The 16012-nt window shown below is 43.3% G+C and overlaps 1 protein-coding gene across 19 annotated transcripts in view; it reads right to left on the bottom strand.

The window, feature by feature from the left end:
* The window catches only part of KCNMA1 (potassium calcium-activated channel subfamily M alpha 1), an 879166-nt gene that overhangs the window by 624496 nt on the left and 238658 nt on the right, over positions 1-16012 (bottom strand). For all 19 annotated transcript variants that reach the window (XM_029059250.2, XM_029059251.2, XM_029059252.2 and 16 more), the window contains exon 2: positions 3062-3223. In XM_029059250.2, coding sequence (XP_028915083.1) covers positions 3062-3223 — 162 coding nt within the window. The remainder of the gene's footprint in view (positions 1-3061; positions 3224-16012) is intronic.

The following is a 16012-nucleotide window of genomic DNA, read 5'->3' as shown; positions in this document are numbered from 1 at the left end:
AACTCACCACATGCGAGCCCCACGTGGGACAGGGACTGTTTCCAACCTGATTTGCTTGAATCCACACCAGCACTCAGTACAGTGCCTGGCACATAGTAAGCATTTAACAAATACTATTATTATTACTAAATTCCCTATAGTTTTTTTTTTTTCTCAGGTCAGACAGGTATAGTGGGTAGAGCATGGACCTGGGAGACAGAAGGTCATGGAATCTAATCCAGGATCTGCCGCTAGTCTGCTATGTGACTTTGGGCAAGTCACTTCACTTCTCCGTGCCTCAGTTACCTCATTTGTAAAATGGGGATTGAGTCTGTGAGCTTCACGTGGCACAGGGTCTGTGTTCAACCAGATTTGCTTGTGTCCACCCCAGTGCTTAGTACAGTGTCTGGAACATGGTAAGCACTTAAATACCATAATTTTTATCAATGTTATTATTAGACAGGGAGGCAGATCTGCTCCTTCTGAAAATGCCCAAACAAGAGAAGGACGACGTGGCCAAACTCTGAAAAGTTAAACTGCTTGAGTGGCACTGTGGTGCTGAAGATTCTCTTGTCTACTTTGGTGTGACAATATCAAATCTCTGCAACCAATAGACCAAGGACAAATCAAGTGCCTTAGGCTGATCACCTGTCCACAACAGCAAACAACTGTGCCCAGTGTGAAATCTAGCCCCTAAAACCTTTTCTATTTTCCCCAACCTTTGCCCAGTTCCTAGCATGGCCTTCTGACTACTGAAGCTATCCAGGCTGATGATTTAAATTAACTAACAACTGTAATTGTTCATGGGAGGCTTTACCCAGTAAAACTTCCTCCAGCTCCTACCCACTAAAGTGGCAACAGTTTCCACACCATCCAAGCTTGCGGCATTGTTCATCTGGGGCTTGGAGATAGCAGACAAAGAGGCCCAGATGTTAAGGAAATTTTCCAGTGTGATACGTCAAGGAAAACTCATTAAAAATTAAAAAGGGAAATTCTGAAAAGCATGATATCTGTTCTTGCTTCTGTCTCACTGTTGTTGCAAGAATAAACATTTTAGCATTACCAGGTAAATGACCTTTGGATGTAAAAGAAGTTTTGTCCTGTCTGCCCTCTGCCTCTAAGAAAACATCGCTCTGGATCCAGATGCCGTCCAGCTGAAACAATTAGATTTCTCTTAAGGAAAAGGAAGAAAAGAAATCTCCGTAATAATCCCTGAATTATCCAGAGTATGTTCTATTGCTGGGAGTCAACTACTTCTAATTGCTCTACCCGCTCACCAAGCTGAAGCCACAACTCCAACCCTCAGAGGAAACCATAGGAGACCAGATGATGTACAAAGCCCTAAGTGAGCAGCCTAAGATCTGGGCATGCAGGGAAGTACAGTTCAGAAGAAGGCAAAATCTCAGTGGAAGCGAATGCCGGCAGGATTAGACCATAAAGGCTCAGACGCACATTCATCCATTGAGGGCACTTCACACAGATGCTGACGTCAAACCCTGCAACATGATCCCAACTGAGAATCTGTTCCCCAGGAACTGACTGTGAGAGCTGGCATTGCTGGTTCTTGTACACTGTAAGGCAGCAGACTCACTTCCATTTTCATCTTTCACCAAGTTCAGGAAAAGTCCCAATATAACACTGAAAGAGGCGCTGGAGTGGACAAAAGGAAGTCATAGAGAGATGACAGTTTTTAACAATACTTGGGTCTCTCCGTGTTAAAAACACTTCCTTCCCTTGGCAAGGAACTCAGAAAGCAGTAATCTGATCACTTTTAAGCAATCACACAGCTCTAAAATTCAATTACACCTTTTTTTGTCCCTTTTTATTCAAGAGACAAAGGTGGTTTAGAAGTGGACATGGGAATTGATTTTGATTTATATACCATGCTCCATAGAGTTTTTACTTCTAGAGCCCCATCTATCTTCATCTTAAGCAGGAGCACCTTGTTAACACTGGCCTCTTGGGTTCAACATTACTGAAATTCTCCTAGGTTGGCAAGATTGAAAATTCATAACCCATGAGGGAAGCCTTGGGGTGCTCCCTAAACTTGACAACATGGTTTGTTTGTATAAGCCAAATAGGAAACAGTATTAGCTTCCTGATGGTGGAAGTGGTATTTATTCAATGCCCACTGTGTGCAATGCACTGTTCTAAGCATTTGAGGAAAAAGTACTACAGAAGCATGAGGCATACTCACAAGGCATATTCCTTGCCCACAAGGAGGTTATAGTCCAATGGCAGAAATTTGCAGAGTGATCAATAAGCAACTGAAAATACAACTGACTGTGCGACCATGTACAAATTTGGTGGGAGAGAGGGGAATATGTTCCAGGCTAGGCAAACTATGTAAGCAAGGACATGAGGGCAGAGGAGTCTCCTCCTCTAGATTGGAAGCTTGTTGTGGGCAAGGAACATGTCTGCCAACTGTTATATTGCATTTGTACCAAGTGCTTAGTACAGCGCTCAGCACAGGATAAGCATTCAATAAATATGACTGATTAACAATACCCATCCTGCTCTTCATTTTCTTCTCCAGCAAAATTTCCTGTGAAATCAAACCGGGGAGTCTCGATTGTATTTCCTGCCGATAGGATGCTAACTGGGCAGAAGAGGCCTTCATATGGAGATGGAGATTTAAACAGAAAAGCAAACAAAAGGAGATTCAGACTTTAAAAAAAATTCTACAGAAAACCCTGCTTTTCAATGCTTTGATAACTGGTCACACTACTCTTAACCTGAGGGTAACCTAGCAATTAATCCAAATATGTACAAGGGGAAGCCAGAACTTTAAGAGAAGGCAATTATCTACTGGAAGAGACTGGGAAAATGGAAAAGTGACATCTGCAATAGTCGTCCCGGTTCTTCCTCTCCCAAGGGCACTCCAACTCCATTCCCCCCAGAGTGGTGGAATGTCAGGATTCTAGTCACTGGCCGAGCAGTACCCTGCCCTTTTGTGGGCACCCATAACCAGATCTGATTCGCCACAAGCGGTCTCATGGAAAACTAAGTCAATATCAAATGGACAAGAAGATGAACATAAACATGAAAAAGGAAGATTAGGAGAGGCACTCATGAAGCCTACCAGGACTCTGCCGGTTAGCGTCTGGGCAGAGATCATGACCCCTGCCCAATCTTTCACGGAAGTCATCCAGCCGACTTCTGCTGCCACCACCTCCTCTTTTTCATCCACTGGCTTGAGCGTACCATCCGCCTGTGTAGTGCCATTGTTGATCTTCTGGGCCTCCTGGAAACAGAAACAAAAGACATTTGGGACAGAGCCTAGGCAGCAAAAAAAAAAGGGGGGGGGGCTCATTGTAATTGATACCTATTCTCTCTCTTTCTTAGACTGTGAGCCCTATGAAAATCCAGGACCCTGTCTGACCAGATTATCTTAATATCTTGTGACCCAGTACAGTGTGTGGCACATAGTAAACTCCTTACAAATACCACAGTCATTATTTTATCATCATCATCAATTCAAGTCATCCTAAGAGGACTCGGTCTGTATCCTGGTTGATTGAAAAGTGACCCAGTCCAAGAAGGGTCAGGAGGGCTGCCTCCAATATGTTAAATGGATGACCTTCAGTGGGTTATTGTGTCTCTCTATGACTGATTCAACACTGGCAAACCAAGAAAGTAAAGTCAGGTACTGCCAAGTACTAAAGCCCTTGGAGTGGGCTGACACAGAAAGATAAATAAAACAGAGAGAGAGAGGAGAGAGAATGAAAATAAATACAAAATACTGCTATTATGCTCACTACTCTCTGCCAGATAAAAATCCAACACACTTTAGCACATAGATACGAAAATAAGAAAAGTTGTCTTAAGTGTTAGGGATAAGTTTAAAATGAAAAATTATCACATCCAAAGTGAATCTGTGGGGGACCACTGAGAAGATTGGTCACTGGTGCAGTGAGGTAGGGGAAGAGGAAGGAGAAGGAAGAGAATGGGGAGGAAAAGTGAAGGGGGGGGGGAAATGAGGAAAATGGAAGGAAAGAGGAAGAGGGAAGTCTCAGGACCAAGCAACTCTCAATCTTCTTGATGGGAGCATCAACTCCAGCAGCTCCAGACCCTGAAACCCACCCTGCTTTCAGAGCATGTCTCAATTTATCTGGCCGTGAAGGGGAGGTGTGGCCACATCTTAGTCCCACGGGGCTCCAGGGCCAGAGGTGAGAGAGGAGCCTCCAGTCCCACATTGGAGCCCAGTGACAGGTCTCGGGGACAGGTGTTCTGTTCCATTGTTGGAACCAAAACATGAAGTGGCAAACGTGGCTCCACTTCTCCCCACTTTCTGATTCCAAGGGATGGGAGAGGTCAGCCTCCTGCCACTCTGCACAAATCACTTTGGGAAAAACCTAATGGCTTCATTTCCTCAAAGAGACATCTCGGTCCCCATGGAGGTGTCTCTGAATGGGGCTTTCTTTGAAAATTAAACCACAAGCCTGTGTGCAGCTCTCATTCTTTCACTCATTCAATCATTTATTCATTCATTCAATAGTATTTATTGAGTTCTTACTATGTGCAGAGCACTGTACTAAGCGCTTCGAATGTACAAATCGGTAACAGGTAGAGACAGTCCCTGCCCTTTGACGGGCTTATAGTCTAATCGGGGGAGACGGACAGACAAGAACAATAGCAATAAATAGAATCAAGTATCAAATAAATAGAATCATACGTATTCAGTGTTTGAACAATATTATTATAAATAAATTCCATATAGGTACATATGTGTTGTGGGGTTGTGAAGGGGGATGAATAAAGGGAGCAAGCCAGGGTGACACAGAAGGGAATGGGAGAAGATGAAAAGAGGGCTTAGTCAGGGAAGGCCTCTTGGGTATCCTTTGTGTTACACGCAATCAATAATAATCTGGGAAAATGGGTGGTTGTTTTTTTCAGTGTAATCTTCCAGGTAGCCCATAAGAGTACGAGGTTTTAAAGCCTTTCAGTCATGCCCTCACATTCTCGTCAAGACACGTGCCTGCAACTTTTCCTCGAAGCATCCTTAGCATCCTAACTGTAGGTTTTCAGTTGTGTTGCTGGGTACAGTGTGCTTGTCTTCTAATCTGCAATCCACCACAAACTCATTCCACACACTAAATTCTGTGAGAAGAAACTCCTCAGGGAGGGTCAGCCATGTCTGGACTGTATGTGCCCCCATATGCTGATTGTTCCCCAGAAAGTATGAATTCAAATTAAGGCCTTAAAAATATTCAAGGGCACCTATGTAAAATTTCTTAGCTTAAAATCATTGGAATTCTTTTTCCAAGCAAGCCAATGTAGGAGACTGCATTGCAACAAAACATAGTCATTATTAAGAGTGAGAGAAACAAAATGCACAGCTGAGAATCTTTCTCCGGCTGCTGTGTTGATAGTGAGCCACTGTTTTAATGGAGGGGTTTGATGCAACAGAGGAACTCCTCCGTCTGTAGTTTCTGCCCCTTGTGGAACTCAAAGATGAAAAATCAGAGGAGTACACCGAACTGACTGATGATGAGTCACACTCATCGGAATGTCTATCTGTCACTGGAGAATGCTGCAATAAGGAAGCTGCTTATTGCTGGTTTCTCTGAGCTCCAGCCCAGGCTGCCCCAAAGGATGCTGGGAAAGGAAGGAAACTGAGCCAGGATAGATGCTAGTGCATTATTTAAAATCATATCATCCACATCCGGTCATAATATTTCATGAGGCATTCGGGGTGGCAAGATTTAGCCTATTCATCACAATGATATTGTTCCCATCTCAGCTACACTGTTGCAAAGTCACTGCTTAGCCAGAACACGTAAAAATGTAACGTAGAGAGACCGGGGCCAAGGGACTACTCTTTTTAATGAGTCTTTTCAGCCCACTTCCAAATGTGCCATGAAAACAGTTGGCATTAAGGTATCCCTTGCCCCTGGCAAGGAGGAACAGAGCAGAAGGGTTAGTAGAGTCCTGCATTTGTGTAGGGGAAAACTATTAGTAATGACAATTATTATTATTATTATTATTATGGTACTTGTTAGGCACTTACTATGTGCCAGAAACTGTTCTAAGCACTGGGGTAGATGCAAGCAAATGAGGCTGGACACAGTCCCTGTCCCACATGGGACTCACACTTAGAGAAGCAGGGTAGCCTAGTGGCAAGAGCCCGGGCTTGAGAGTCAGAGGTCATGGATTCTAATCCCTGCTCCGCCACTTGTCTGCTGTGTGACCTTGGGTAAGTCACCTAACTTCTCTGTGCCTCAGTTACCTCATCTGTTAAATGGGGATTAAGAACTGTGATTCCCCATGTGGGACAACCTGATTATCTTGCATATGAATCCAAGAGATAGAAACCCTACTAATAATTCCAGCCTAGCCCTAGGAATATGTGCCCGCAGTATCTATATGTTTCCACACTAAAGCAATTAAGTGTATAATGATTAGAAGTAATAAAATGATTGCCTCAAATCCCTTTAGACTGTGTGTTTCTGGACCGATCATAAGGTAATTAAAATAATGAATGGCTTATAAAAATGTAGGTAATCGGATATATCTGCCATCTACTTGTTTGTTCCCGTGATTTATTCTGCTCATCAAATGAAGGAGTTTTGATTTTGAAGGATCTGTCTGCTCTCCCACTCCTGCCTCTCCAAGCTGGATCAGTACCTCTTCTGCTGCCTTTTGGCCAGCATTTCCAATGAGTGAGGGACAGTAAACCAACTTTGCAAAAGGGCAAAAATGTGAAAGGAATCTTGATTGGCAATCCAGAGAAGTGTGCCAGAGCCAGACTTTCTTTCCTGGCACGATACCTTTTTGCTTCAACTCATTCATTCATTCAAACATATTTATTGAGTGTTTATTGTTTTACTGTACTCTTCCAAGAACTTAGTATGGTGGTCTCTACACAGTAAACGGACACATACCCACAACGAGCTTAGGCACTGAAGTCCACGGCTGAGCGCTACGCTACTGATCTAGATCTTTCAGGACACTCTTTCCACTACATCTCTGCTTGGTGTGCAAGGACCCTCAAAGGCCTAAGGGTTTAGTACAGGGCACCATACACTGTAAGCACTCACTACTATTGACTGAAGTAGTCTGGGCACAAAGAGACACATCCCTCCAGAGAAATACCACTAGTTCCACCTAAAGATTTCAGGGGATAGAGCACGGGCCTGGGAGTCGGGAGGAGCTGGGTCCTAATCCTGGCTCCGCCACATGTCTGCTGTGTGACCTTGGACAAGCCACTTAACATCTCTGGGTCTCAGTGACCTCTTCTGTAAATGGGAATTAATGATGATGATGATAATGATGATGGTACTCGTTAAGTGCTTACTATGTGCCAAGGACTGTTCTAAGCACCGGGGTAGGTACAAGGTTATCAGGTTACCCCACATAGAGTTCACAATCTTCATCCCCATTTTACAGATGAGGCAATTGAGGCACAGAGAAGTTAAGTGACTTGCCCCAAAGTCACACATCTGACAAGTGGCGGAGCAAGGATTAGAACCCATGACCTCTGACTCCCAAGCCCGTGCTCTTCCCACTAAGCCACACTGCTTCTCTCAAGCAACATAGAGCTCCCAAACTACCGGACCACAGTTGTCAATTTAGCTAATCGGGACACGAGAATGGAATCACACCCGAAAAACATGCCTACTCAGCTTGAACCATACAGATGTCAACCAAACCTCTAATGCATGAACACATTCACTGTTTGCTTATCCCATTTTATTTGAATTAAACGGAAGCATGGCATGATTACCTCAGGCAGACAGAGTCCCCAAGAGAGCAGGCACCAGAAGCAAGTCTTCTGATTCGTATGATCAAGGCTCTTCTATCCTGTGTGACCTTGGGCAAGTCACTTCACTTCTCTGAGCCTCAGTTACCTCATCTATAATATGCGGATTGAGACTCTGTGTGTGCCCCACATTGGGACAGGGACTATGTCCAACCCAACTTGCTTGTACTCACCTTAGCGCCTAGTACAGTGCCTGGCACAGAGTAAGCACTTAAATACCATGTTTATAATTATTATTACCCACAGCACCACACTGCCAGCCCAGACTGGCTTCCTGAGTTTAGTGATCGTGTTCAGTCTCCTGCTTGCATTCAGAGGCAAAGAAGAAATGTAAACAGCAGGTATAGTTCTAGCAGGCAAGAGAACACCTCTCCCCTCCTTTCCCTCCACAACAAATGCAATACATCCACACTAAAATACTACTGTGTTGGGGAAGGCTAAATTAAAAAGGATGAGCAAAGCATCCCAGGAATAGAACTTATGTCTTGGTGGGATCACCCAGCCTCAGGGTTTGTATGGTTCAGAATAGCAGGCCCTCGCAAACACCAGACAAGGAGTTGCACATGCAGTGTGTAACATAAAGATCCACGTACCACTTGGGAGAAGAGAGGGGCGGGGAGGGTATTAGGGGGAAGAGAATCCTGTTTCCACCACTGCTATGTTCCCTTCTGAATTCCCTTGGAATACAGGCATTTCTTCTGAGCTACAGAATTCAGCAGCAGAAGCCTCAGTGTTGAAAATTAAAATACCAGACATAAAGGCACCCAGTGCTTTCTCCATGCCTGCTAGGGCCCAGAACAGCTGAAAAGCAGACTGTCTACTATAAAACCAGCTAACTGGCCACCTGACCTCGGAATCTTCTCCTCCTTAGGATAGGTGCATGTGTTGAGGACACCCTCTACTGACAACCACTTACAGCTGCAGCAATGTCAAAGATTGAAGGAAAAGAGAGGGAACGCAGTGAAAAGAAGGAAGAAGACAGAAATGGAAAAGGAGCTACAGCGGCTGGAGAAATGGAGAGAATAATAATAATAATGATGGCATTTGTTAAGCACTTACTCTGTGCAAAGCACTGTTCTAATCGCTGGGGGGGATACAAGGTGATCAGGATGTCCCACGTGGGGCTCACTGTCTTAATTCCCATTTTACAGATGAAGTAACTGAGGCACAGAGAAGTTAAGTGACTTGCCAAACACAGCTGACAAGTGGCGGAACCGGGATTAGAACCCATGACCTCTGACTCACAAGCCCGTGCTCTTTCCACTGAGCCATGCTGAAGGCAGGAGAGAGGGAGTAGCAGGAGGCATGAAAGAGGAAGAAGGAAATGAGAGGAAAGATATGGGTGAGTCTCTAGGTTCCAGTTGTCGTGACCATAGGATTCATTTTATTATTAACTACAATAAGCCGCCACTCCACTAAGGATTTTTAGTTTTTAATTAGTTGTTCTCAACTGATGCTTCTTTTCACAATAAAGTAAAATTCAAGGTTTTCCACTGAGAAAGAAAGTGCTGATTAGGATAAGCGAGGAGGGGGAAAAGAATCTCTCTGATTCTCAATATAACTGAGGGAAGTGCTGTCCAGGGCTACCTCGGATAAAAGCCCAGCGTGACCCTGATTAAGACCTTTTGCTCCCTCAAGGGAGGAAGCTCCTTGTGGGCAGGGAATGTCTGTTATGCCGTACACAGCTTTAGACATTTCTTTGCACACAATAAGATGACTCAGTCATCTTCTAGAATACACACACTCCCTTACAGCATACCAACTGGAAGGAAGGGAGTCAGAGTACCGGACTGTTGCCTTAGAGAGGGTACAAATTCTCATTCGTTTCACACTTACGTCTACTTGCCTGTTAGGTAGGGCTATTCTGCTTTAATCACAACTGGGCCTCTTTCTTGGTGTGTGAGCTTAATGTTCTCTTTAGTATTTGAGCACCCGTGTGCAACACAACGGACTGAGAGCTTAGGAACATACGATAGAAAAATCAAGGACAATCACAAACATCAAAGAGCACACCATCTAATGGGGGAAGATAGGCCTGTAGAGAAAGATAGCATCTATCTGCAGTAAAAACACTTTGAGTACTCTGATTGACACAAAGTTTCAAGCAAACCAAAACAGAAAGAAAGAAAAATGCAGTTTATTTATTGTCCCCTTATGTTTGCTGCCTGAGTCAGTTGAATATGTTGCCTGATTTTCATCTAGTCTACCCTTATTCCTTTAAATAATAATAATAACAATTGTGGTATTTATTAAGTGCTTACTATGTGCCAATCACTGTTCTAAGCACTGGGGTAGATACAAGGTAATCAAGTTATCCCACATGGGGCTCACAGTCTCAATCCCCATTTTACAGATGAGGTAACTGAGGCACAGAGAAGTTGAGTAACTTTCCCAAGGTCACCCAGCAGACAAGAGATGGAGCAGGAATTAGAACCCATGACCTCTGACTCTCAAGCCCATGTTCTTGCCACTAGGCCATGCTGCTTCTGTGAACCTTGGCTTAAGGTCCCTTAACCACTTGCACCAGTACTTACAAGACTTTTTTATATAATTATATATGGAACCCTCCCATAGCATGGTTTTTAAACAGAACTTCTCTATTTTGAATGTGGCCCACAGAAAAAAAAACATTGCTACCACAGACTCACTAGCCCCATCACTTCACTTAGCTTGTCATAATACCAACATTTATTATTATTACACTTGATGTTTCCTTTTCGCCTGCCCCCCTTCCTTTGTTAAAGGGTGGTCAGATGTTTTTTTCTGAGACTGTGCAGCCAAACCAATCCCTTAGTCATGCCATTCCCCCTATACCACTCATCTGCATTCTGACTCTAATGCAGGGTTCAGGGATGACTTGACACTTCCAGAAAAATAGAAGGAAGTTCCTAGATACCTTAAACATGCTGACCTGAGATATCAGATATGACTCCTCTCTCAGCCCAGTTTCAACAGGAAGTCCCTGCCAGTCACTCCTGCTGAGCTGAACACTGTTAAGATACCAGACAAACTACACCTTCTGGTGAAAGTGCCAATCTCCAGCTGAGAGGAGACACCTGCTACACCATTAGATGTGCCAAGGTCATTTAAGCGCACAGGCTGGGTGGCTGAATCTGAAGAATCGAAACTATTCCTAGGAGATGGCAGCAAAGGGAGAAAGGAGAGGAGCCAGCCCTCAACCAGTGGAGGCAGAAAAATCATCCCAACGTCCTCTGCAATTTAAGGCAGAGAAAGAGAGTTGACAGGTCTCCTCAAGTGCTACCCAGACTTCAGAGAATTCCATCCCTCCTTAATGTTCTCTTAATTCAAGGGGCTTCTCTACCCCCTTCTTGTTGGTAAGAGAGGGCAACTTTCTCAATCTGGGTACTGTGTGGTTAATGGGATTAATTATTGACAGTCCCGAAGAAATGATGCAATCTTCCTTAAGGTGGGAGAAGACCCAGGAGGACCTGCAACACAAATGATTTGTCTTCACACAGTTTCTTTATGAAATATTTACAAGCTGTTGGAGAGAACATGATATACCCAAATCTGGGGAAATCAGGAAGATCAAGGAAGAGGTTCGGTCTCCTGCATCTGAGCAAGGAGGAAGCATTTTCAGCCCCAGCAGATATTGCATCCCAATTTCTTGCATGTGCTATGTCTGGACTAAAATGTTACCAATAGGAGTTATTATTTTCCTGACATTTCTGTTGGAGCTCTGAAATATCCTTCATCTCCCCCCACTAAACTTCAACATCTGGTCTAGAATAAAGGAGTCAATTATTCCATCATGACCCCTCTCCCCTACATGTTTCCACCTTTCTTCAGCAGATGCCACCCGGCCTCACCACTTCTAGATTGGGAGCTCATTGTGGGCAGGGAATGTCAGTGTTTATTATTGTACTTTCCCAAGTGCTTAGTACAGTGCTCTGCACACAATAAGTGCTCAATAAATATGATTGAATGAATGAGAGCTTTATAATTGCTTTTGGCCACACCGACTAAAGGTGGAGGTGGTTTCTTCTGCTTAGGGCCTTCACAGAGGGGTTTTGCATTCATGGTTTGCAATCCCAATAACTTGAGTTGCTTTCCCTAAGACCATACTTTCTCCCTATCCTACTTCTCTTTTTTGGCCTCTCCTAACATAATTTGTCACTGTGCCAGGCCTCCCCCAAAGCCCTGGGGTGATTAGAGAAGTTGGCCCAACATATTCCACCAGTCTTTCTATTAAAAATGCCATCACCTATAATAAGGGACAGTGAGACAGGGAAGGAGACGTCCTCCCTAAGACAGCGCTGAAATATAAACACTGAGAGTCATCCTTCACGGTCACAGGGCATAGATAATGGATTGCAGATGACCATAGCAATGCTGACAGGACAAAATGAATGTTGCCATTCAAGCTGAATGGGTTTTTAGGGATAGGTGGTTACAGTAGCCTGTGCTGTCTCATGCTGAAATTTACTGTGGACAAGGGTCGGTGGAAAAGACCCCCTTTCCTTTCTTTTCTGTTTTCCACTCCTTTGAAAGGGGATCCCTCATTTTGCTCAGAAGTCCCTGAAAGTCTTTCCAAAAGGGGCTTAATTGATTTAAACTGTGAATCCCTAAAATATCATATTTATTGAGCACTTACTGTTTGTAGAGCACTGTATTAAGCACTGAACTGGAAGTGTTTGGGAAAGAGGCAAGAAATAACTTATTTCTCTGGAATCAGCAAATCTCACCACTAGATGTGACTTCACACTCCATTTGCAGTTTTCCATACCTGCACAGCTTCTAAAGTTATAAAAAGGAAAGCCAAGTGCATGGATCATAAATGAGCTCCACATGGGATTGTGTCTGATCTGATTATCCTGCATCTGCCCTAGAGCATAGCACAGTGCCTTACACTGGGCAAGTACTTAAAAATACTATTTATTATTATTTGATTGATTGCAATCAACGGTATTATTGAGTACATACCATGTGCAGAACGCTCTACAAAGCACTAGGGAGAGTATAATATAACAGATAGTAGATTAGTTCCCAGCCCAAAATGAATTTACAGTTTAGATGGAGAGCCAGGAATTAATATAAGTAAATTTCAGATATGGTCAAAAGTTCTGTGGGGCTGAGGGTGGGGTGAATTTCAAATGCTTCAGTGGAACAAATCCAAGTGCACTGATGACATGGAAGGGAATGTCCAAAAAGGAAGTGCTATGCTGAGACCAGTCAGTGGTGATCCAGCCCAGCATCTTGCCTCAGTGTGTGTGCACCAAATGGGATGTTTGGAGGAGTTGGGGGTGGGTGTGTGTGTGTATGTTGGTTTCCCTGACAGAGGGAAACTCTTCTCTTGACTAGACTCTGGGAATGACAAGTAGATAAAGTACCTGTATCAGTCCCCAGACTCTCAGACACAAAAGGAATTCAGTTCTCTCTCAGTCCCTTAAGTACAGGACAAATAGCTGAATGATGATTCCAAGCACTAAAGAGCAAGGTGCAGCAGTGAAAAAACACATTTTTCCAAGGGCTAGATAGTCCATTATATTAGGAGGATTAGCCAGATTACCTAAAACAGCTAACACATCTAGAATTATAATTAAGAGTTACAAAGGGATACCATAAGCAGTGCTTTCCTAGGGAGGATTCCCAGCTATCAGTGGCGTGTGCCAAATAGAAGAAAAGATATGTGATCATTTGGAGAGCAGCTGCATCAAGGGATTTGGGACTGAGGCTAAAAAGAGAACGAGGACAGAAAGTGCTTCTTCTGCTCAGGAACCAGAAATAAGTGGCCGTTCTTTATAGAAAAGGGGAAAAACCTCACAGGTAGTGATAACACAGGCAGGTAAGTGATAATATTACAGCTTTCAATAGCTGTGGTACCTACCAGCTTGATTACTCTGGTTTGGGTCCCTACAGTTTTGAAGGAGGGTCCCTCTAGATTGTAAACTCCAGGTGGGCAGGAAACATGTCTTAACAACGCTGTAATTTTGCACTCGCCCAAGCTCCTAGCACAGTGCTCTCCACAAGGTAAGCTCTCAGTACATAATAATGTTGGTATTTGTTAAGTGCTTACTATGTGCTGAGCACTGTTCTAAGCGCTGGAGTAGACACAAGGGAATCAGGTTGTCCCACGTGGGTTTCACAGTCTTAATTCCCATTTTACAGATGAGGTAACTGAGGCACCGAGAAGTTAAGTGACTTGCCCAAAGTCACACAGCTGACAAGTGGCCGAGCTGGGATTCGAACCCATGACCTCTGACTCCAAAGCCCGTGCTCTTTCCACTGAGCCACGATATTATCGATAGATGAATTTGAGGGAGTATTAAACTGCGAGCCCGTTGTTAGGAAGGGATTGTCTCTACTGCCAAAACTGTCTCTATCTATTGCCAAATTGTACATTCCAAGTGCTTAATACAATGCTCTGCACACAGTAAGCACTCAATACGATTGAATGAATGAATGAATCGGTCAGAGGGAGGAGATAGAAATTGGGTCCTCTTGGGGAATGGATATACAGAAAAAAGATTAGTCTTCAGAAGGAAACGTTCAGAGGTTTGGAGATAACAGCCCATCAAACATTACTATGAAATTTTAAGGATGATATAAATACACATCATCACTTTTTTGGAAGCTTAGGACCTGAGGAAGGGGCAAAATGGATTTTGGAGTTTGCTTCAGCCCTCATGTCTGTGATTCATTAAACACAGTGGTTCAAAGTTATTTATATTTCAAAATGGCCATATTTGCCATTAAAATTAAGCTGAATGTGAAACTTTCATTGCCAATGTACACATTTTACCCAATACTTAAGTCTCCAAAATAATCAATTTCACTTAGCTTAATTAAATGAAAATATAAGCATCAGAGTCCTTATGATATGGGTGACAGTGACTTAATAATCCTGAAATTTTTCCTGAACTAGCAAAACAAAAATGTGGTTTAGTGGAAGAGCCAAAGATCTTGACAAGGAGCACAATTTACTAATCTGAAATTTCTTAGGGGTTTCCAGATTTTAGAGTCATCCAACCTCGGTACCTGCAGAGTAAGGGCTTTGTTACCCGAGTGTTGAAACAAGCAGTGTGGCTTAGAGGAAATAGCATGAGCACTGGAGTCAAGGGCCCCTGGTTCCTAATGCTGACCTGCTGCAGGATGTTAGGCAGGTCACTTAGCTTCTCTGTGTCTCAGTTCTCTTATAATCGTGGTACTTGTTAAGTACGTGACGGGAAACAGCATGGCATAGTGGATAAAGCACGGAACTGAGAGTCAGAAGGTTACGGGTTCCAATCCTGGCTCCGCCACTTGTCTGCTGTGACCTTAGGCATGTCACTTCACTTCTCGGGGCCTCAGTTACCTCTTCTGTAAAATGGATATTAAGAGTGAGCCCCATGTGGGACAACCTGACTACTGCGTATCCACCCCAGGGCTTAGAACGGTGTTTGGCACGCAGTAGGTGCTTAACACATACTAGAATTATTATTATTAGGCGCTTACTATATGTCAAGCATTGTTCTAAATGCTAAGGTGGATACAAGATAATCAGGTTGAACACCGTCCCTGTCCCACCTGGGGCTCATAGTCTAAGTAGAAGGGAGTAAGATTTAATCTCCATTTTACGGTTAGGTAAATGAAGCACAGCAAAGTTAAGTGACTTGTCCAAAGTCACAGAGCAGATAAGTGATGGAACCAGGATTAAAACCCAGGTCTTCTGACTCCCAGTCCATGCTTTAACCAGTAGGCCACACAGTTTCCCAATACCACAATTATTATTTTTAATGGGGTAGGAGGTAACCTATTTCCACACAGGAGACTCCTAGTGGGCCCAAAATGCAGAAAGCCATCTTAACTCCACCCTAAGACAAAAGGGGTCAATGGTTCCTTTGACTCAGATTAAATCCTAATATGAAAGTATCTGGGTGTGAACAAAATGGAAAGACTAGAATGTGAACAGTAGACGTGTGATACTTCAGACCCAGTGACTAAGGTACAAAGGGAATGTGTGCTCCCAAGTTTTTTGTTCAAACTTTTCTACTTGTTTCTCAGAAGGAATATTTCACTACACAAACCAATAGAACTATTCAACTTAAATATTGAGAATAATGATTATAATGGTCTATTTTTCATATTCAAGAAGCATATTTATTGGTCAGGCAAACTACTGGGGTTTAATAATGTTTAGTATTTCATTTTACATTGTCACAGCAATGAGATAAAAGCAACAGAATAGATGAAATATAGAATATCAACTAAACCTAGGAACACAGTGTTTCCATTCTTATTTCAAATCCGAGGATATAGAACTTTTCATAA

This window comes from Ornithorhynchus anatinus, chromosome 3, assembly GCF_004115215.2.
Source record: "Ornithorhynchus anatinus isolate Pmale09 chromosome 3, mOrnAna1.pri.v4, whole genome shotgun sequence".
NCBI lineage: Eukaryota > Metazoa > Chordata > Mammalia > Monotremata > Ornithorhynchidae > Ornithorhynchus > Ornithorhynchus anatinus.
The sequence above is the reverse complement of the archived record's forward strand: the minus strand, read 5'-3'. Positions and strand labels throughout refer to the sequence as shown.